Genomic DNA, 22191 nt, shown 5'->3' on the forward strand with positions numbered 1-22191 from the left:
AGAAACAGAAATGATACTCTAATCGAATACTTTAATAGAAAGAAATTTAATCAAAGTGCAAACAGTAGTCTTGATACGTTATTAACGATCAAAGCAATAGAATTTACTCAGCGTGGAAAAATACCACTATCCTTTTGAATAGCACGCGCTTGACTTCTCTCCTATTGTTATTTATTTCTTTATTTAGAATTGATTCAATTCACTACGAACAAATATTTTATCAATGCTCCCTGGAGCGATGGCTAATTGACGCCGGTATCACTGATTCCAATGAAGAGACATTATTTTATATAGAATGCCTTGAATTAGGTAATATTATAACGTGTATCAGTCCTATGACAAATGAATCATTTATGGATAAAGATACAATGACTACAATATCAAATACAAAACGCTTGTTAACATTCACTACTTATGCTTGGGATTTACATAATATAAGTTACTAAAGAAATTAATTATGATTCATGGCAGAAACTATAATGGTGTTACATTTTTTCTTGCCCTCACTGTTTATCTGTCACAAATAAATGATAGCTTTTATGGTTATCAGATTTCCGACTGCTCTTGACCATTACTTACTTATCACGTGTTCAAGTTCCCCTGTCTTTCGATGACCATGAAATGTGTTTTTATTTGCTTTTTATATTCCAATCCCAATGGTTTGACGACCAGAAGGAGAGGAAGGAAAATTAACATCTTTCAACATAACAACTTCATTGGATAAAAAAACAAACAGTGACAGTTGTTTATTCCATGATAAATTTTTCAGCTTTTTTTCTTTTCAATATCATTCCAATGTTTGTGTATTTTCTTCCCTGATCATTGACAAACTGAGATTAATTGTCTATTTTTGTCATGTTGAACTTTTGTGTTTTTTTTTCGTTTGTTTTTTTCTTTTGGTTTGTTGTTCCCGTTGCCGCTTTTCTAGTCTACACTTTATCTTGGTTACATCTTTGTATGTATGTTTGTTGATGGATGAATTAGAAAGTTATTAGCTTTCTGTATAAACTTACATGGATTTTTAATTTGTAATAAGCCACTGATAATATATGGTTAATTAAAACAATGCAGGTACATCCAACTGACAAGTCCCAAATGGGACGAAACGCGCATCCTGGATTCCACTGCTAGCCGCTATCCATCTTTGCTGAAAATATTAATCGTTTAGTTTAATAAGCTATACATCTAATGAAGTAGAAAATAGGCATATATATGACTGGTATATTTCATAGTTATTAATGTAATATAATAGTACGATACACAATACCTCTTAACAAAAATGTCCACATCAATTATGTATTCCCTTGTTTAGCTCTTAGCTTATATAGGACATTGAGGAAGATTGTGCAATATTCTGAAGTCTTTCAATTCAACACATATGAACGCTTCTTATACTCGAACCCCAAAGTTGTACGTTAGTAAAAGAAGACTAAGAGTGAATAGGAGACTACGATTGGCAACAAAATCAGTTATGTACGCAACTGATATATATATATATATATATATATATATATATATATATATATATATATATATAACCTCTTAGATATTTAAACCAAACCTTGACAAAATGCATAACCAGTCCCGTGCACATACTCCATATTGCTTTCAAATTGTCAGTCGATATAATTTGTTCCAGTGCTTCTGAATGTTCTAACTAAAACTGGATCTCATTGATTTAAGTACCAGAAGCACTATTCATTATCATTTATTAATAAAGTAGGACTTGGAAACGTTATGTAACAGTACATAGTCACACCTAATATCAGAAAAGCTAAAGAATAAATTGAAAAGTTAGAAATAGATAACGGGTTTTGACAACATTTTCGGTTACTTATGCCACCCACTAACTTTAATTTGAAAACAAAAATGAATAGAATTCCAGTTTGCCCTTTTATGGAACATCCTTAATCTAGCTAATGATGGAATTCAGAATATTTGGGTTACCTAACTATAGTTCGACAACCATTTATAACGACTATCGTACTCTCGACATGTCTGGAATCCACTGTTCCCAACTTCTCAATAAAAATTCAGGAACTAACTTCAAATTTAATCACTGATAAGCACATGGTAATAGTTCGATGGTAATTATTTCATTTTTTAGGCAATATTCATTATGGAATGAATTAAGTTAGCGTTAAGCTCTCTCCGCGATCCCTGAATATCCTGAGTTCAATCTCGTTTGTAGTCATGAATTTAGACTCCTAAGTAGTCTCATGCCAGAACAAAACAGTTATTCATAGACTCCAATAATTCCTCAGTTAAATTTATTCCTTAGTCAAAAAAATTTAGTGTATTATTATTTCTCTCATTCACAAGGTTGGCTATTAAGATAGAATCTTTATTTTTAATTCTTTCTCAATCTTCAGAGTGATTGATATATGTGTGTTTCTGACAGATAATTAAGTGGAATACAGTCTCTTTATTTGAAATTAATGAATTATTTCACTTAAAAAAGCATCTTAACGTTTGGAATGTTAAACTCAATTTCAAAATTTACTTGGTCAGTTGAAAAATTTGCACCCACATAGCGAAGAAAGGAAAGAACGTTTTAAATTTAAACCAGTTGATATCGTGAACCAATACCTCGTTCCATCTACATTGTGGTCGAAACTTTTATCCAAAGACTACCTGATAGCATTATGAAGTGATCTGATGATATTACGACCGGATAAAGTTTTAATTGTTGTTCTAATGAACCCAACTAATTATGTCCTTAAGATGAAGTCAAGTTAGACTAAAGTAACAAGGAATTAACTGATTAAACCGAGAAAAGAATAACGTATGTACTCAGGGATATCCTGAAGAAGATGAAGACTGATAATTCCACTTACATTAACCTACTACTTCGTGGGTCTCTTTTGCCCCATATGTATGGTTTACCAAGGATACATAAACAAGATGTTCCCCTTAGGCCTGTATGTGTGTTTCGGAGACACAGCATACATCAGTGGTACGAGATTCTAGGGTTTTAGCCAAGAAGGCCCGCTGGTCGACTTGACATTGGGTACGTATGTTGAAAGCTACAATGTGTAGTCTGAAGCGGGGTTTCAGTAGACTTGTGACAGTATTTCGTGCACTAGGATCGTCAGTCACATTGACATTTGAGGAGGAAGTATAGAGTAGATAGTCGATATAGGAGGAATAACACGAATCGAAGAGGGAGACTGATTATGAATAGGGTGATCTTGAGGACAGTTATCACTTCCCGGTTGCCCACACAGTGGAAGGGTTCCTGTAGAGGTACCTAAAAATGAGATTGGGCTAGAGGTGTTCCTAGTGACCTGAGTGCCAAAGAGACAACTGCTTGAGGCCGGCCACACACAAAGTTTTTATCAGTAATTTTTGTGTTAGCTCCGTCCTTACCGCCGGAGACGTAACTCCATGAGATAAGGGTCGACCTTTTCTAACCTCACCCTTCCTTGTGGGAGGGCAGAATCTCTGTTATGCTGATTGTCTGATGGAAACAAATTACTGCCATCACACCTCTGTACAGTAGTACGACTTCGCCCTCAGACCTTGGGTTTGCTGCTTTTATTCTTATCGCTCTTGAACCGACCTGTCTGGCATTGTAGGACCTTGAGGAAAGATTGTTCTAGTCAGTATAGTCCGATCGGTTCATCACGATAGGAAAGCCCAACCACCACGTCATATATATATAGGGTCAGACAGATATTGATCTTATTATATTTCTCAGTAATCAGCACAGTCCGATCTACTAAATGATAAACATGTGTCAATATTTGTAACCAACATCCAGATACATTAATTAAGTTATGGTAAGCATATGCGATCAATTCAGTTGAGTAAATGGAATAGTCATCCCTGACAATACTAGTTAATATTCCCTTTACATGACGAAATGACAAGTTGAAAATGTGAATCGTTGTATGATGGAGAAATCAGTGATCGAAAGTTGTGGTAATTATTGTGATATGTGAAGGTCCTTTGCTCTATTCATTAAATTGTTATGATTTTGAATCAATGAAAGGTCCTAAGCTTCAACGAAACAGCTGTTTAATGCTTCCTGCTCCTCAATATTTGTTTAGCCACACCCAGTCTGTAACGTAAACATCCATTTACAAAACACTGAAAGTCCTAAAATACAGTGATTCTATCAAAAGTAATGTCAAGATAAAAGTTAGTCGATAATTGGAAGTGGTTGAAGAGTACAAAATATGTGTAGAAAAAGAAATTGTGGTCATCATAAACTATGTTTAGCGTCAAATATTTCTGTACTGTTACACTTATGAACAAATAGTTCTATACATTCCATAACACGATAAAACTTGTCGTCAAGACTACTCTACATGTAGTACTTTGGAAGACAATGTTCACAATCTCCACAAACTGATACCAACTGAAAAATTGAGACTAGAGGTTCATATGTAGCTTCTTAGTTTTGTACCGTTTAGTTGTTCTTACCCAAAACATTCAGACCCCTCAACAAACCCACTATCGTTACACCGCTAAGTCCGTTACCACCGGTCGATACGTTCAGTTTCATTTAATTCACGAGCAACTGTCCAACTACTAATAATTGTTAACGGTGGTAATCGATATACTTAAGAGATAGTTATACTCCATCAGTTACGATTTCTTACTAGTTAATTCTTGAATTGTGGAATCACCATAAACTTACGATTTTCATGTCATTATTTATTATTGAAATTGATCGGTATTTATAAATTCTATAACGAATTACTAAATGAAGTTTTATAGATTGATATAAAAATTGTTTACGTTACAGACTGGGTGCAGCTAGACAAATATTGAGAAGCAGGAAGTATTAAACAGCTGTTTCGTTGTATTTTATCACTTTCAAAGGGCTTATTAACGACCCCTCAGATGACCAAATCTTATATCTTCAGATCTCGCACAGAATACAATCACTGAATCGGTAATCGTCGATTCTAATTCATGATATTCCCCGCGACCCTCGACAATTTCCAACGGTCTTATTCCGGACATGGTTAAACTCCATTGTTCCTAGTTTTTTTACTTGAACATCAAAATTTATAACCATCCTAAACACCAGGAATAATAGAATTATTATTTTTTACTAAACACTAGTTTGAATCCATGGTTTGACACTAAACAACTATGAAAGTTCTACCTTCAATGATTCTCTAAGACAAAAGAGAATAACTTCAAATTAACACAAGTTGTGTTAATTTAATTCGGTTATTCATTTACTCTGAAGAAGTGGCTTACGTTAAGTCATGAAACGTCAGAAATACAAAAAAATATATTTATTACTAACTTTCTACACAATCCTCAATTTATCTGAAACCATCAAGCCCAACCTTGGCATTGATACCTACAAACAGTAGTCGAGGTTTGAGTTTGATGGAAAAGATTTCGAATATCAAACTCAATATTCATTGTTTTTTCAAAGTCTGTTTGAACAAAAATGAACCAATTTTTTTAAAAAATTAACCATCATTGCCGCATCTCACAAGCAGGTGGCTATCAGGACTCAGTGGCCGAGTGGATAACGCGATGGCGTTTGAAGCGAAAGGGACTGGGTTCGAGTCCCAGAGTCAACATCAACTCTGAGATGCAAGCACATCCAGCTGACGAGTCCCAAATAGGACGAAACGCGCGTCCTGGATTCCGCTGCTAGCCACTGTCTACCTTTGCTTACCATGCTTGTGAATTTAGGCTATATCGAGGCAATACGCACAGTATGCACATATGCCAATTAGAGACTGACCGGTTGCAGTCTTAACACATTGATGGGAAGATTCAAACAAACAATACTAAATGAATTAACCGTCATTTCTAGTAAATAATGATTAATTATTTGTTGACTTATGCATTCGACAAAAATATTTAATTTCATCTTATAAGAGATTTAGAGCAACATATATAAATGAACAATAGTGTTTTCGATTAGATCCTTATCAGGCTTTACTCTAATATACAGTAATATTTATATGCATATACGAGATTATTAAACCAATTAAGGCAGTTTATGAGTCAATGATAACGGTGGAATAAATTACATAATTAAAAATAATAAGTGAAAAGTACAAATTGATAGTGTGATGACAGGTGTACTAGTTGTGATAAGAATAATAAAGACCTGAATCAATGTTGCATAAACTATCTTGATTGGTTTATTAATCTCGTATATGCATATAAATATTACCGTATATTAGAGTAAAGCCTGATTAGGATCTAATCGAAAACAATATTGTCTACTTATATATGTTGTTCTAAATCACAATATGAACATTTTTTAAATTATAAGCGATTATTATTACGGAAAAATTATGAGAAGTGTGTATAGATTGTTCAGTTTGCACGTTGATTACACAATCGGGTAGATTAAGTTGAACTATCACTGGGAACCATAAGGCACTGGACTGGCATTTCATCTTAATGTGACCTCCTTGACAGCACATGATATCGAAGGTACGATCCTCCGACGTCCTGATGATTGAATTACCCTCAGACCAATAAATTGAAATAGAGTGGCTTATTCCAAAAAAACGATTCACCGGAGCCGATAAAATGACTAATATTTCATGAATTCAAACAACCTATGTTATAATGTAGCCACACCATTCAAAGTCACCGTTTGGTAACTTCCTCCCTCACTCTTGAATCAATCAACACTATCTGCTTTGACTTTGTATTGGAATATCAAAAGTGAACGCATAGGATTGCATACTCTAAAGATAGTTTGAGATTATCCATTAAGGATAGGCGGAGGGATATTTTCATAATAATCACTAATTTACATTAGAACGTAACAATACAAAAACATAATAGGAAAAGGTTATATTTCCTTAATATTTATTATTATGGTTATTTTTTTTTTGAAGAACGGTAATAACAGCATGAAAGTGAAAATGACAAACACTAACAAACAGATAATGAGAAATGCGGCGGGCGACAACAATAAAGATAAAAAGATAGAAAATTGGAAAATGGTAGGAAACAAAAACGAACATTTTATATACCCATATTCATTTGTGATTATTACTACTATCATTGTTATCATGTAAGCAATGAAAAGAATTTCATATGCCTAACAATGTTCATTCACAAGTGAAAACATAGCAATAATATCGATATACAGTAAAGATGAAATGAGCGTTGTAACAAACTAGAGGAAACGATGACAATATTCGACGGTGCATAACTGTTAGTATAATACGAATACATATTTTGTAAAAGTAAGATTAGTCGCAGTCCAACCTATTATAAAGAAAAGAAGACAACAGACAATATGTTTCATTGAAATATCCATAAAAAATATTTTGGTTAGTATGATTAATAAGATAGAAATGGTCACTTGAAGGTAAAGCACGGGAAGGCGGCAAGTAGTGTTTCGGGAATTGATGCTGTCTGTAGGATTCGAACCCTAATCTCCCTGCTTCAAAGTCTGATCAAGACGAGCAGCAACAGACCTCTCTTATAAAGAAGTGGAATATTTATAATTGATTGGTCACTGCCTAGTCGTTAATGTCTTGTTAGTTCAGGTTACCCTGTCGACTACATCTCACCATATAACGTCTCGACATAGTACACACAGTATCAAGTCACATAGACTAGTGGTCACATTAGAACTTGATCCATATAATTGGATCAACACTTAAAATACTAAACAAGCGTGACAGTGGTCACAAATTCGAAATAATAATGCATTAAATTTATTAAACGTTAAAATGCTCTTGAAGTTTGTTAATCGAGATAGTTGTTGGTATTGTAATTCTTGGAGTAACTTAGAAGCAATACACCCAAATGTCCTGGTACGACCGAGAGTGGGAAGAGTCTGCTCTCTCTCTCTCAAAATGCTCTCACATGGCCACGCGTATACAGCCACTACCAGGGAAGTCCTATTCACAGCCTTATCATGGCGGGGGTTTTATTTACGAAATTAGGAGGGCCAAAAGTGAATGACCGGCGCCTTAACCGGGTTAGTGGATATGGAAGATCCACCTAAGGGACTTAAAAAACCCTCATTCCAAACCAATGGTGCACATGGGCTCAAGAATATTGAAGGAACAAAAAGCCTATAAACCCATTGTTGGCCAACGGCTACCATGGGACTGCATCCTCTGACACTGCTCCACTGCTTTGGGAATTTGACCTCTAGATCAAAGGCTCGGGGAATGGACCCTAAGGAAACCCCCTGCTTCGGTTTGGGCGACCGGGCAGTATCTCAGTACCCACACAAATCGAATGGTGAAATGTGGCGCATATCTATTTGGTGCCTCCTTGTGCCAATTTTTGTTTAAACAGAATAAAACAATACTTAGAAACAATAGTAATTATTTATAATCAAATTACATACTTTATATCATACTAATGAAGACTAGTAGAATAAAAACAAGTCATGGAACAATTGTAAAGTGAATGAATATTCACATGTTATTAAACTTAAAAATCCTAGAAAAGAAATTTTAACACATGAAGACACGTTTCCAGAGAAGGAGATCTGATGTCAAAGTTACACAATAACAATCATAAAATTCGAAAGATTTACAGAGTAAGATGAGTCAACCTCGAAAAATGAACCAGGAATCACATAAAGGAATTTGTTATAGAGATAACGAAACAAGATATTACGTAACTGAATGATAAAAAAGAGGGTAATGGAAGATTTACAACTCCATCTTTTTGAATACATGGGTTTAATAATGATAGCCTCCGTGTAATAAAACGTAGTAAATTTGAATTTGTTTGGGTATTGATCATCTTGAACGAGTTCAAATGATAAACATAGTGTCCACTATTAAGCAGATAACGGACAGTGGCACTGCTGAAAATACGTTGACCTTTCAATCCTAATTTTTATGAAATTTACTCTGAGATTCGAACAAGAACCCCCCCCCTTTTGTTTCTTTAATAAAAGTACTTTGGTACGAATAAGTAAACTGGTAAATACAATTGCAGATAACATAAGTTGGAAATTTATCCACTTAGTCTGTCTCAATGAACAATTTGTTTAATACAACTAAACTAGTTTAGTGGTTGGATACGTCCTCTTCAGTAAAGCACTTAGTCTAGAATGAATAATACTGGCTACTTCATCATCTTTGAAACGAAGTTGTAAAATATAAGCTGGGTTTTATTCGACCATAGTAATTTCTGTTCTTTTCTTCTTTGTTTTTCTATACTTGACGATAAACTCATTTCGTAGACACTTTTCAACCACGGTAATTCTTTTTGAAACTTTTTCTTTTGAAAACAGTTTCAGTGAACGATTGGATACCATTTTAAACACAGTCTATCGAACTTCTTGTTTTAGATATGGTTTTAGCTTGTTAACTGTGTATATTAATCATATAAGTAGACTCGTATATTTCTATGGAAGGTTTAAAATCTTACGCGAATGTTTATAATGAAAAACTTGGGTGTAAATAACGCAGCACCTGGTAGAACCAACCTCACTGTTTGTTTCATTTGAAATTTACAACATTTAATGTTCGAGAAAAAAATGTTTTAACAATAGCACTGGTCATAAAAATGGTATGAACTAAAATAAAAATACACATAGTAGGTAAAGTGGAGTTAAGAGAGAATCACTACATAAAAATAATAAATTCAACTCATTCACGAGGTACTTAGGGCCTAGTGATAATCGCCGGTTGCTCAAACTGAAGTAGGTGGAGTGAGGTTCGAATATGAAATTTACTGGCTAAAAGTTGGACATCTCAACCACTAAGCCACCACCACTCCAACACTACTGTTAGCGCTTAGGACAAAATAATTCACTCACAGTACTAAACTACTAATAAGAATAAAATGACCACTCAACTAATCAAGGTTCTGAAATTAATGATCAGTGACTCACTTAATATTATTATTCAGCATGCACTCGAAGACGTCGTCCTTCAAACATTTTACCGTCAAAAGCATCTATTTAAAGAAAGAATAGAGTATATTCATGAGAAAAAGGGATCGTTGATTTCCTCTACCTCGTTGTCAGTTATTCTACTGAGTGATTAATGTGCTAGCAATACCCACTAAAACGTTCCTTTCATTTCCTCTTGTGATCCATTATTCTATTTCCAACTGGTTTGTTAATACTTTTGTACTTTCCCCTCTCATGTTTTCTAAGGCTAATAATAACAAACTATGCATAGAGTTTAGTAGCACAATACAAATGCATTGTATGGAAACAGTAAAAGGTCTGGCCTAAAAGTCTAGTCTTCATTAACTTGAAGTACAATTGTCAGGAACGGGTAGTCATTTCTTGTATGCTGTTAGCTACTACTAGGACCATTAAATCCACAGAATTACAGTCCAACACAGACCTCATTAAGTAAAGAAAACATCACAAAGAAGTGAGAAGTGTTTTAGATTTATACAAATAAGTAAGTTGAACAGAAGCACTTCAAAGCCATCGTGTAGAAGAACTATGTGTAACATCAATATCTAATACTGAGCGCTGATTGAATTTTACTGATCGAATAGCAATGTACTCACTTGTTTGGTGATCGTAGATCATCCGTTGGCATAGTCAGAAACATCACTGAGTTATTAAGTTCACGATTGGCATCACAACCGTAGTTAATAAGTCAGTCAACATTTAAGTCCTAATGTCACATTGTCCACTATTTAGTGCTTGTTAGATTCTAGCAAGCAAATTCTAATGTAACCGCACTAGTTTACATAACTTGACATCACTTTGTGTAATATTTAATTATTTGAGGCAGACGGCGAAAAGCGCTTGACTTTAAGGCATATCTGGTCATGTAAGTCAGTGTTATGATTTGCATAAGTTGGAATAGAAGATAAGACTCTGAGACAGACAATACAATAATCGATACAATGTGGCTAATTAAATCAACGCCTAATACACTTACTTACTTACGCCTGTTACTCCCAATGGAGTATAGGCCGCCGACCAGCATTCTCCAAGCCACTCTGTCTTGGGTCTTTCTTTATAGTTCCATCCAACTTTTGTTCGTTCTTCTCATGTCTGTATCGATTTCTCGGCGTAATGTGTTCTTTGGTCTTCAGGATTCCATGTGAGAGCTTGCCTTGTGACGCAGTTGGGTGATTTCCTCAATATGTGTCTTATCCACTTCCAGAGCTTCTTCCTGATTTCTTCTTCCGCTGAAATCTGGTTTGTTTTCTCCCACAGTAGAATGTTCCTGATAGTGTCTGGCGAACGGATCCGAAGTATTTTGCGTAGACAACTGTTAATAAACGCCTGTATCTCTTGGATGATGGCCTTCGTAGTTCTCCAGGTTTCCGCCCCATACAGTAGGACTGTCTTGACATTTGCATTGAAAATTCTGATCTTGGTGTTGGTTGACAATTTTTTTGAGTTTCAGATGTTCTTCAGTTGTAAATATGCTGCTCTTGCTTTGCCGATCCGCGTCTTCACAACTGCATCAGATCCACCATGTTCATCAATGATGCTGCCCAGATATGTAAAGGTTTTCTACATCCTCCAAAGCTTCTCCGTGAAGTGTGATTTGGTTGTTTCATGCTGTATTGTATCGGAGAATTTTGCTTTTCCCTTTGTTTATATTGAGGCCTACTGCTGCTGAGGCTATTGCTACACTGGTCGTCTTCTCCTGTATTTGTTGTTGCGTGTGTGATAGAAGAGCCGGATCATTTGCGAAGTCTAAATCGTCCAGCTGCATCCTAGCTGTTCATTGTACCCCGTGCTTCCCTCCAGATGTTGACGTCTTCATGATCCAGTCGATAACCAGGAGAAAGAGTAAGGGTGAAAGTAAGCAACCTTGTCTGACACCGGTCTTTACCTCAAACGAGTCAGTGAGTTGTCCTCTATGAACAATCTTGCATTTTAATCCATCATAGGAATTCCGTATGATATTGACCATCTTCTCAGGTACGTTCGTAGTATCGAAGAAGCCTCCATAGTGTTGTCCTGTCCACGCTATCAAATGCTTTGTCGCAGTCATTGAAGTTGATGTAGAGTGATGAATTCCATTCAATTGATTGTTCCACAATGATCCGTAGAGTTACGATTTGGTTTCTACATGATCGATCCTTACGGAATCTATCCTGTTGGTATCGAAGTTGGGAGTCTACGGAGTCCCTCATTCTGTTTAACAATACCCTGTTGAAGACTTTTCCTGGTATTGAGAGAAGAGTGATGCCCCTGTAGTTATCACACTTGCTGAGATCGCCTTTCTTTGGTATTTTGATCAGAAGTCCTTCTTTCCAGCCTGTTGGCGCTTGTTCTTCATCACAAATCTTAGTGAAGAGAATGTGGAGTATCTTTGCAGTTGCTGCTGCATCTGCATTCGAAGCCTCTGCCGGAATGTTGTCTGGTCCTGTTGCTTTGCCGCTCTTGATTTGTCTGATAGTCATGCTACGCCTAATACACAAAGACACTTTAAAGATGACAACCGCACCCAAGTAACAAGAGAGACGACTTTACAAGAGCCATCAAGTAAATACGATAAAATAAGTAAACACCACAGCATAAATAGTATTTAGGATATAATCGACGTGTAACCTGCTTTCAAGTTATAACACACTGGATATCTCAATCATAACCCTAGCAAACTGTTTACTATAATGCATAAGTTCGTAGATCTATGATTGTAGAGCTAGAAGGTGAAGCTGTCGTAAGCTACATTGTTCATCCGAAGATTTGTGATTGTTTTTAAAGTGATCAACTTTTATTCGGTGTCCTTAAACTACAAGTCAAGATACATATTTCCTAAATGTTGCTACATCAAGCGTGCCAAATCAGACTAAATTTGTCAGTTACAACATGAGAGAAGAATACCTATAAAAAACACATGTGGACGCACATACGCAGTACATTATTGTCTAAAAACACAACAGATCAATACACCATGTACTACACAAAAAAATATGCGTAATTAACTTTACATTCAAAAACTAACCTATTGCACGATAAATACCATCAATATCTGCATAGGTGAGAAATGCGATCCCTTGAGAGTGGCCTTGAGCGTCTGTTACCAGATTACAAGTGTTTAAATCTCCAACTTCTCTAAATATTCTTTTCACATCATGTGAATCAAATGAGAATGGAAGCTAAAAATAGATAGCATACATAAAAATTTCTCAATAAGTAACGCCAAAATATTATTATTATTGCGACATAGTAGTTATTTGATAACCATTCTTGATAGAAATTACGAGCAAATAAACCTATTAAAATAATTTAGGTAAAGATAGAGATATTTTACAAGTAATGTGGAATAATCGAAGCTCACTTCTACAAGAAGTAAATGCTGATGTTGTCCATAATGAAAATGAAGACCATCTAACTCAAAGAACTCAACAACAAAATTCTAAAATCTCTCAGATGTTGAGTCAGTCAATAAGTGAACCATAGAACAACTTAGGATCTAGGCACAAATATGCACTGGTCCAAGCTGTCACATATCATATCGGGGCAGAGGAAGAGAAAAGGAGATTAAACAGAAGAGGATGAAAAAGATATCGAAATAATTAAAACATGATGACAGTAAAAAACCTAAGCATAGAAAAAATATTGGTAAATGATATTCAACACGCAACAACCTCAGTACCATTTTGAAAACCAGGATATATGAATCTACTTACAACAGATTTCTTAAACTTACATTAGGTCATAAAATTAAACTAAAAGAAAATCTTACATTCTTCACAACTACTTTTTCAGGTATCTGACGTCGATCATTGTTATGTTGTGGACCATTTTCATCACGTCCTCGATCAGATGATCTAGAGTAACTTCCACGGCCTGAAAGATTAGGCGACCCTGATGGTTTCATTAAAGAACCACCCATATTATATGAATCTTGTCTGCTACTCCGAGAATCTACTCGATAATTACCTAATAAATGAAGATTATTATCATTAATACTACCAATAATAACCAAACAAATGGAAATATCAAAAATATAAAGTTGTCAATATGATTCAATTGTTTAGACCATAACTCATACACACACGAAGAAACTTGACAAAATTAGCATCCAGAAAAAATATACTTTAGTTATTTGATGTAAAGTCGTAACGTTACTACGCGAAAAGAAATGTTTTATTACTTTAAAAAGAAAATAGAAGCATGATAAACATGCTACTAGGCAAAGCGAACAGGTTGTTGTACTTAACCAATGTGTTATCATTAGAAGAATAAAAACAAATATATAATACTAGATGAAAACAACTCCACATTCTAATACTCCGTCAATTAAGCTACATCCAATATATATATATACATACGAATACTGAGATTTATACTTAGTTGGACAATTCACTCAGACCATCCTCAATGAAGTGAACATGAAAAGATTGGAAGTGTTGAGTGTGATCAGTTTTGATAAGCCTAAATGTATTTTGATTGGATTACGACAAGAATAAATAAACTATGATGCGAATAGATCCATTTGGAAACATTATGTCAAAAGGAAATAGGTATATAACTACCAGAGAGTTTGGAACGCATGATCGAATCAAATAGTATACTGTGTAGGGGAAGTGAAATGAACATCAGCACTACATTGTTGACCATTCAAAAACATCCAAGAACTGCTGTACAAAAGCCTAAAATGACACCAGAACTCTGACTAAAAGATACGGGAGGTATTGTGAGTTCCATCACGGAAAACAAAAAAAATACCTTCAAAAACTTTGATTTATAATTATTGACGACTATAGATATACACACAGCTGTGATAGTCATAGATAATATCAATAAAAATATCAGTTAGAACTAGCTGTAGTGGGAAAACATCCGTGGAGAATAACAGAGATTTACAAATCAACGAAATCGAACTTATGTAGTACACAACAACACAAGATCACAGTCTGGCTCACCTGAAATTTCATACTTTGAACGACCAACATATCCATTGTCAAAATGTGATCTATCAACGCTTCGGTCACCACACCCACCACCACCATCTCGACCAATAATATTTGAAGCATTTAACTGACCAGACTGATGATCCGAATGAGAGTTCTACACGCATACATATGTATGTATAATATAATATGTGAAGATATGAGAAGAGTGACACAACTGAATGAACTAACGACACCAGATACTGTATAAGTTGATTGTATATTTTTTTTAAAAAATCGTTTATTTGTCCTGACACCATAATCCACATACAGTATTCCCCAGAATAATTAACAAACATTTTTCTTGTCTCCAATACAACCACTTTAAATACACGCAACTACTCGAAACACATACTGATAATAAGTGTTAGAAAACAGGCAAACTAGACAATGTAAATCTTTGACTTAAAAAACCGAAACTTACTGGATAAACTTGTTGAGTGTTGTGAGAATAAGATGACTATTCTAAGAGAAGAATGACACCAACTACATACATATGCACATGCAAATCCTTCCTTTTTCCAAATCTACTAAAGTCAAGAAGTTTTCAGAACACAAAATGAATAATTCTGTTCGTGTAACCAACTCCAGTTTTGAAAAAAACCGATTTAAACACTGTAGAATAGTCAACAATTAAGAGATCAAGCTATTGAATTATTTTACTTCAAAATCTATGGAATAGTTTTCTTTCTGTCTGAACCCAGGAATCTGTATGACTAACAAGAAAAATGTCTATCATCTCCCTGATTCCAATGGTAGAATTCAACAGATTGGACAGAATTATTTGATATCACTCATTGAGACAACGAATAAGTTAGTCCTCTAGTTAGTAATCATTAAAATTCTGGTAGACACAAAACAACAATCGAACAAAACATACACGCACGCAGATTAAATCCAACAATGGAGCATCAGAAGCTTTAAACAACAAATGCATAAATATCAGAAGGGGTTTTGTGGAGATTTAGTATTTTTCATAGTTGAAAGTGTGAGTCAATTGAAGCTAGACCACCATGGAAAACCTGGAAATACATTGCTAAATAAAGTAATTAGCTCCGAGAACAGAAACGGGTGGTACTACCTACAAATGTAACCGTGTGCAAAAATAAGAATCTGCTTGCAACTATGCCAATAAATTCTATAAGAGCTAATAAAAAAATAAACATCTAATGAAAATAAGCGGATTTTTAATAAATATGAGGTGGTTATAAGAGCGTATGCAAAATTTAGGTCTCATCAATAACCTTCAAAATATTCTATATTAGCTGTAACATTCGCCAAACGATACCTTAGGGGGCTGTCCGATGAGTGTAGAGTATAATCTGGCGTAGTGATCGAATTACAGATCAGAAATAACAATTAACACAAACGTGTATGAGGATTATCATATATGTATTGGATAGACAATGTGCTCATAATGAAATTAAGACCCTTTACCGACTAATAACCGGACTGTTGCTGTTACCTTGACGTGGTGGTTGGGCTTTTCTATCGTGATGAACCGACCGGACTATACTGGCTATAACAATCCTTCCTTAAGGTCCTGCCATGCCAGACAGGTCGGTTCAAAAGCGATAAGGATAAAAGCAGCCAACCCAAGGTCTGAGGGCGAAGTCGTAGTGCTGTACAGAGGCGTGATGGTAGTAAGATGTTTCATTCAGACAACCAGCATAACAGCGATTCTGCGCTCCCACAAGGAAGGGTTGGGCTCTTCCACAGGTACCTGAAAATAAAATCGGGTTAGAGATGGTCTTAGTGACCTGACAGCGTGACCTCAGTGCCGAAGAGACAACTGCTTGAGGCTGATCACACACGAAGTTTTTGTCAGTAATTTTTGGGTTAGCTCCGTACTTGTTGGGACCTTACCGCCAGAGACGGAAATCCGTAGGATAAGGTGAGGTGATTAATAAGTGAATGGAGGCGTAGAAATAATAAAGAGGTTTAAGGAGATACCCAGACTCAGATTCAAAAGGAAGACAAGAAGTGAATGCACCTCGGCTGCTGCGAACGATTCTGAATTATGTAAAAGTCTTCTAGTTCAAAAACTTCGTAGCATAGATAGAGTATTTTTGGACAAACCATACTATTTTTGAAAGTATTCGTAGATATGTATACATACCTGAAATAAACCTAGTGTCGACAATACAGAGGTTATTTGTGTCTGAGACATTCCACCAGCAACAGCTGCTGAAATTAATTGTTGTAATCCATCTTGAGGGAGTTGACCTGAGTAGGATCGATTGATTCCTGAGCCTTAAACAAATATGAAAAATTAGATAGGTGAACATTTGAACAACGACAACAAACATAGAAATCACTGTTAAGAACGAACAATGTAACAGTTTCATAAGGTTTAAAAGTGGAACATAGGAATGAATACTTGATCTACCACACATACAACTTGACGATAATATTGCACTACAAGGCAACCGTAACCTTAGGAAGTAAATATTAGTAAATTTCAGTCTATTAGTCATTTCCGGAAACACACGATACTGAAAATAAAGAACTGTCATTAGGTAGTAGGCAAACTCACCGCTATTTCTTACCCTTATCACAACTGTTGACGATCCTGATCAATTTGTATGTAGGCTTCAATTGTTTAGATTATATGGGCTGAGAACAATGATATAACTGAGAAGTGAAATGAGGTTAAGTGTCTGCGCGAGAACGAAGGTCATGGGTTCGAGTCCCGCGTGCGGGATCTTGGATGCGCACTGCTGAGGAGTTCCATACTAGGACAAAACGGCTGTCTAGTGCTTCCAGGCTTTCAATGGCGGTCTAACACTGACCGGTCCATGATCTCAATAAAAAACGATTTTTCTTTAAATGCTGCATTGATTGATTTTGACAGACTAAATGTAGGTCGAGGGCGGTATGCCTGCTCAAGTTACACGTACACCTGATGGAAAATAAGTGAAACCTTAGATTTCTATATTATTCTAAATAATAAAATGTAAAACTAGCACACAGACGATGTTTATAAGTCCTAGAAATAGCAGAGAATATAAATGTATTTTACAAAATTCATACCTGGAGAAGCATCTGGGATTGATGACAACGACTGACTAGTAAAGTTAGAAGAGTTATTAGATGATCCAGTAGTTCCCAAAGTATTCAGACCCCCAGAAGGATTTGCATTTGACGCCAAATTACGAAGAACGTCAATTATGCCACTCTGAGGATTTGAATCGGCATTTGTTTTCAAACCAAGTAAAGTCACAAGAGCAGCAATAATATTTGAAGACTGTTGCTGGTCATTCAGAATAGGATTGGAGGGGATCATTGAACTAGTGGAACCCAGAATTCCAGATGAGCCTGTTCTTTGTGATGGAGGATAAAGTATGTTTACTGGAGCAGGAGTACCCTGACGATCAATCTTCACACGCATTGGTCTATCTTTTAATATCTGGCGCAAAAAATAAATAACAACTGGAATGAATAAAATATAAACTTAAAAAGGCAATACTTCAATTTATGGACGAGCCAATCACTCACCATTTTCACTAAATAGGGTTTTGGCATAATAGTTGATGTCAGCTCATGATGTAAACCCTAAATCTAATTTCTAACCACAATCATCAACTGTGAATCATAATTCAAATTCCTCGCACAGGTTTATAACCCTTATTTGGCCCTGATCATTAGGTGGACACTCTCAAAGTCAGTCTGGCGTCGCTCAAAGGTCGTCCATAAATTATAGTTTCACCCTTAAAAGTTGTGTGATTTTAAACTTCATGAGCCACAAAGCGTTAAATGTGAAACTACTATAGAAATGTCAAGAATTAGGAACGAAAAGGAAAAATTGCACAGCCAAACTCCCAGAAGCATTTTATCAATAATGGGACAACGACATGTTTGATGAGATAAACAATATTATCCAAAAACCCAGAAAGTGGCATACACTATTACACTCTAAAACATTATGTTAGTGGAAGGTTAACGGATGTGAAGTACCAGCTATAGGTTGATGTATTGTATCGACGAAGACCTCACGTTAATTGATAAGGATATTGCATTCAAATATCAATCATTCAGTCAGTTAGCCAGCTACAACGTAGGACCAGGCACACATGCAACAGTCCAAGTTGCCATACCTCGTTAGCACAACAAGATCAACACCGGATTCATAGAAGTAATTAATTTAGTGGTGGTAGTATATAAAGAAAGGTTGTATATAAGGATATAGTATAGGAAGGAAAAAAGTTATGAAGCAATTTTAATCTCAAGGTTTAAGGGAAGATAAAGAGTATATACACCTACGCCATTGTGATCGATTCTGAGCCATGTCACCCAGAGTCTCCAACCATTGGTTACGATAGTCACGCGGACCCCAACCAGGTAGTCTGCATCTGCCAACATGGCTCAGACTAGAAGTTAGTGACTTCAAGCACTGATGCCATGTTTTGGTTTGGCCGCCCCTAACTCTCTCCCAACCATCCCCAATACTAGTCATCATAGCGTGTCGTGGTAATCGGTGTTCAGGCATACGTAACACGTGGCCCAACCATCTCAGTTGATGAAGATTCATCACCTCATCAACAGATTTACCATCATTTCCTAATACCCTGCGTCTAACCTCACTATTACTTACCCGGTTATCCCAGCAGATGCGAGCAATATTTCTAAGGCATCTGTGGTCAAATACTAGTAACCTACGAGTATCTTCTACTCTTAATGGCCATGTTTCGCAGCCATAAAGTAGAACAGAGCGGACTACTGCGCAGTATACTCGTCTGTTAATTGATAGACGGATATCTCGTCTTCGCCATAGGTGACGTAAGTTGGTAAATGTTAAACGAGCTTTTTGAATCCGTACAGAGATTTCGTCAGACACCAACCCATTATAGTTGATCAGACTTCCAAGATAAGTGAAGTTGTCGACGCGTTCGACTACTTCACTCCCTATCCTTAGTTCAGGTGTTGACGCAGGCCAGTCCTGGAGTAACAATTTACATTTGGATGGGGAGAAACGCATCCCAAACATCCTGGCATTATTACTGAGTTCCAACAGAAGACTCTGCATTTTGCCAGCGTCTTCACCAAACAGGACTATGTCATCTGCGTATTCTAAGTCGCTTAGTGGTCCCCCTGGTAGGAGATCAATTCCTGTAGATTCAGTCGAAGAGAGTGTTATTTGCAGCAACAGGTCTATAATGAAGTTAAACAAAAATGGGGATAGTGGACAACCTTGTCGGACACCACTTGAGGTTGTAAAATCATATGACAGTTCGCCATAAGCTCTCACTCGACTGGTAGTGTTCGAGTAAAGAGCCTTCACAAGGTTTATGTACCTCTCAGGTACACCTTTCAATGACAGACACTGCCACAGAACCACTCGGTCTACAGAGTCAAATGCTGCTTTCAAGTCAAGAAAAACTATCATTGTCGGACGCCGATAAGCATGTATGTGCTCTAAAACTTGACGAATGATGAATATGTGGTCGATACATATCAATCATTCACCAATATTAAACATGACACTAATTTGACTCTAAAGGCTTGGTCCAAAAGTGCACATACACCAGTGACTTCGGTTCTGGTAATAAGCCTTCGAGATTCTCCACCTTACACACTTATAAGTCAACGAGAAGAGACGAGAAATATTTTATCCATATGCTGGTGTTGGGGTATATGGCATTTCTACAGACCATTTCCAATTATTCAAACCCACTTGGAAACTTGGGACTTTCTATACCCATCACACTTTCTCCGATACATGGTTACAGATACTTACTCAATTTTAAAATCTGACCCACTAAATCCAAACACATACCTGGTTGTTAAACATATTGACTGCTTGGACTGCTTCATAAGCATTCGAAAATTTTAATATGCCAACACCACGAGAATTCCCTTCTGAGTCTGTTTTTATAACCGCGCTGAGAATTTTCCCAGCCGATTTGAAGACATCCTTAAGCTTCTGCCATGTTACACTATAGTCAAGCTAAAATTATTAACATAAATTTGAGAAGATATAACCTACATTACTGACGTACACAGAATCAGTGACTGGCCCGTCTATGCCGACCTGACCTAACATTTGAGGAGTAAAAACAGGTCCTGTTGCTGCCATATTTACAGACTCGTTAGGATTTGTAGAATCACTTAGAAGCCCTCCGTCAACTTCCATTGATGCTAAGCGAGCAGCATCACGAGCAGTCTCTTGCCGAACAACCAACTTTCTGTCTCCAACTTCAAACCGATGCATTGTCTCAATAGCCTTTTGTGCTCCTTCGAGTGTCTTGAACTCCATCAAACTTCACAGTAATAAAAGTTAATACGACAAAACATGACTCCTTACCCCATTCCGTTTGGTTTTCCATTTTTTTTAAACAACTGTAGAAATCCAGTGAACCCGACTACTTCGTAACATCACAATATCCTAACTTACTTTGTTCTCTAAACAACTCCTTCAGCTTTTGCCAATTTAAATCATATGGGATGTTTGCAATGACTATGCGTTTTGATCTCACTCGACTCACATTAGGAGAACGACTTCTTGATCTCCTTTTGATAGGTGAACGATGCCTCGTAGAACTTTGGTCGTCTTGACTTCTATGTTTTTAGCTTTAAGTGACAAAGACTAACCTTTCACCTGAAAAAGTACTCATGGATGTAAACGGACACCACACCAAGTAGAGCAGGAACGTCGAGTACAGACAAACAGAACCAAATTGACCGCCTCACTTTCAACATCCTTCGTAGAAAAATGTAAATAAGTAGTAAGTGCATATTTAATTGCTCCGCCGATCTTAGAAAACACAATAAGTGGATAGGAATCTCGTGAGTTATACTCGTCAACTTTCTGACGTAGTGGATGATATCAGTAGTGTCTTTCACTAATTCTCCTGTCTTTGACTTGGGACTCCATTACATCTAAACAGTGAGCAAACCCTAACCGGAATAATTATCAGTCCTTTTGCAACATGAGGCCTTGATATTTCGGTGTGTATTATCACAATTGTCACATTACTAACTCATGCTATATACTATTCTGGGAAAATTAGGAAACTTTCGTTTCATAAACTACATCAATCATATCAGTAACAACTAGGTGTGAAGAATCCCACCATGGATATGAAGAGTTCCAAATCGTACGTACGGTACAGTATGATAAGATGGTGTTATTTCTGCTAACTACATCTGCGTGCCAACTAGATGTAAGTAGGACATACGACTAGAGAGTTTACTGTAAGATGTCTGGTGGTCTACTCTTATGAAAAAAACGATTCTGAATGTCTAATCTTCATCTACGTCACTGCAACAATTCAAGTGTACTTAAGATGTAGTTATTATCGTTCTGCAACTAGCACAAAAAACCATTTGTCTTTATTTTAAGTCTTTATTATGATCTAGTAACCTGTCTGAATCTGTCCA

The 22191-nt window shown here is 36.3% G+C and overlaps 2 protein-coding genes and 1 non-coding gene across 5 annotated transcripts in view; 2 read left to right on the forward strand and 1 right to left on the reverse strand.

Annotated features, from left to right (window-relative positions):
• Smp_144770 (hypothetical protein) overlaps nt 1–1005 on the forward strand; it is a 45479-nt gene extending 44474 nt beyond the window's left edge. The window contains exon 17 of the mRNA XM_018791046.1: nt 188–1005. Within this exon, the coding sequence (XP_018645753.1) occupies nt 188–446 (259 nt within the window). The 3' untranslated portion in view covers nt 447–1005. The remainder of the gene's footprint in view (nt 1–187) is intronic.
• Nucleotides 1006–5480: 4475 nt separating this feature from the next.
• Nucleotides 5481–5549, forward strand: Smp_tRNA_01825_Pseudo_TTG.1.1. Its single transcript has one exon. It is a non-coding gene (tRNA).
• Nucleotides 5550–6777: 1228 nt separating this feature from the next.
• On the reverse strand, nt 6778–21449 carry Smp_041480.1 (rna recognition motif (rrm) domain containing protein, putative; the record flags this gene model as incomplete). 3 transcript variants are annotated; one of them, XM_018791048.1, is made up of 12 exons in its annotated part: nt 6778–7212; nt 9815–9879; nt 12858–13011; nt 13602–13798; nt 14785–14929; nt 16931–17064; nt 17845–18220; nt 20588–20758; nt 20798–21071; nt 21116–21173; nt 21206–21369; nt 21403–21425. In XM_018791048.1, 11 exons carry the CDS (start codon nt 21423–21425, stop codon nt 9824–9826), a joined length of 1752 nt encoding a protein of 583 aa, XP_018645755.1. The 3 variants fall into 3 exon arrangements, with proteins under 3 accessions (XP_018645755.1, XP_018645756.1, XP_018645754.1); XM_018791049.1 differs by having other exon boundaries at nt 12858–13798; nt 21403–21449; XM_018791047.1 differs by lacking the exon at nt 6778–7212 and having other exon boundaries at nt 9824–9879; nt 21206–21366.
• Nucleotides 21450–22191: the final 742 nt, after the last annotated feature.

Source organism: Schistosoma mansoni, assembly GCF_000237925.1.
Source record: "Schistosoma mansoni, WGS project CABG00000000 data, chromosome 7 unplaced supercontig 0100, strain Puerto Rico, whole genome shotgun sequence".
NCBI classification, from domain to species: domain Eukaryota; kingdom Metazoa; phylum Platyhelminthes; class Trematoda; order Strigeidida; family Schistosomatidae; genus Schistosoma; species Schistosoma mansoni.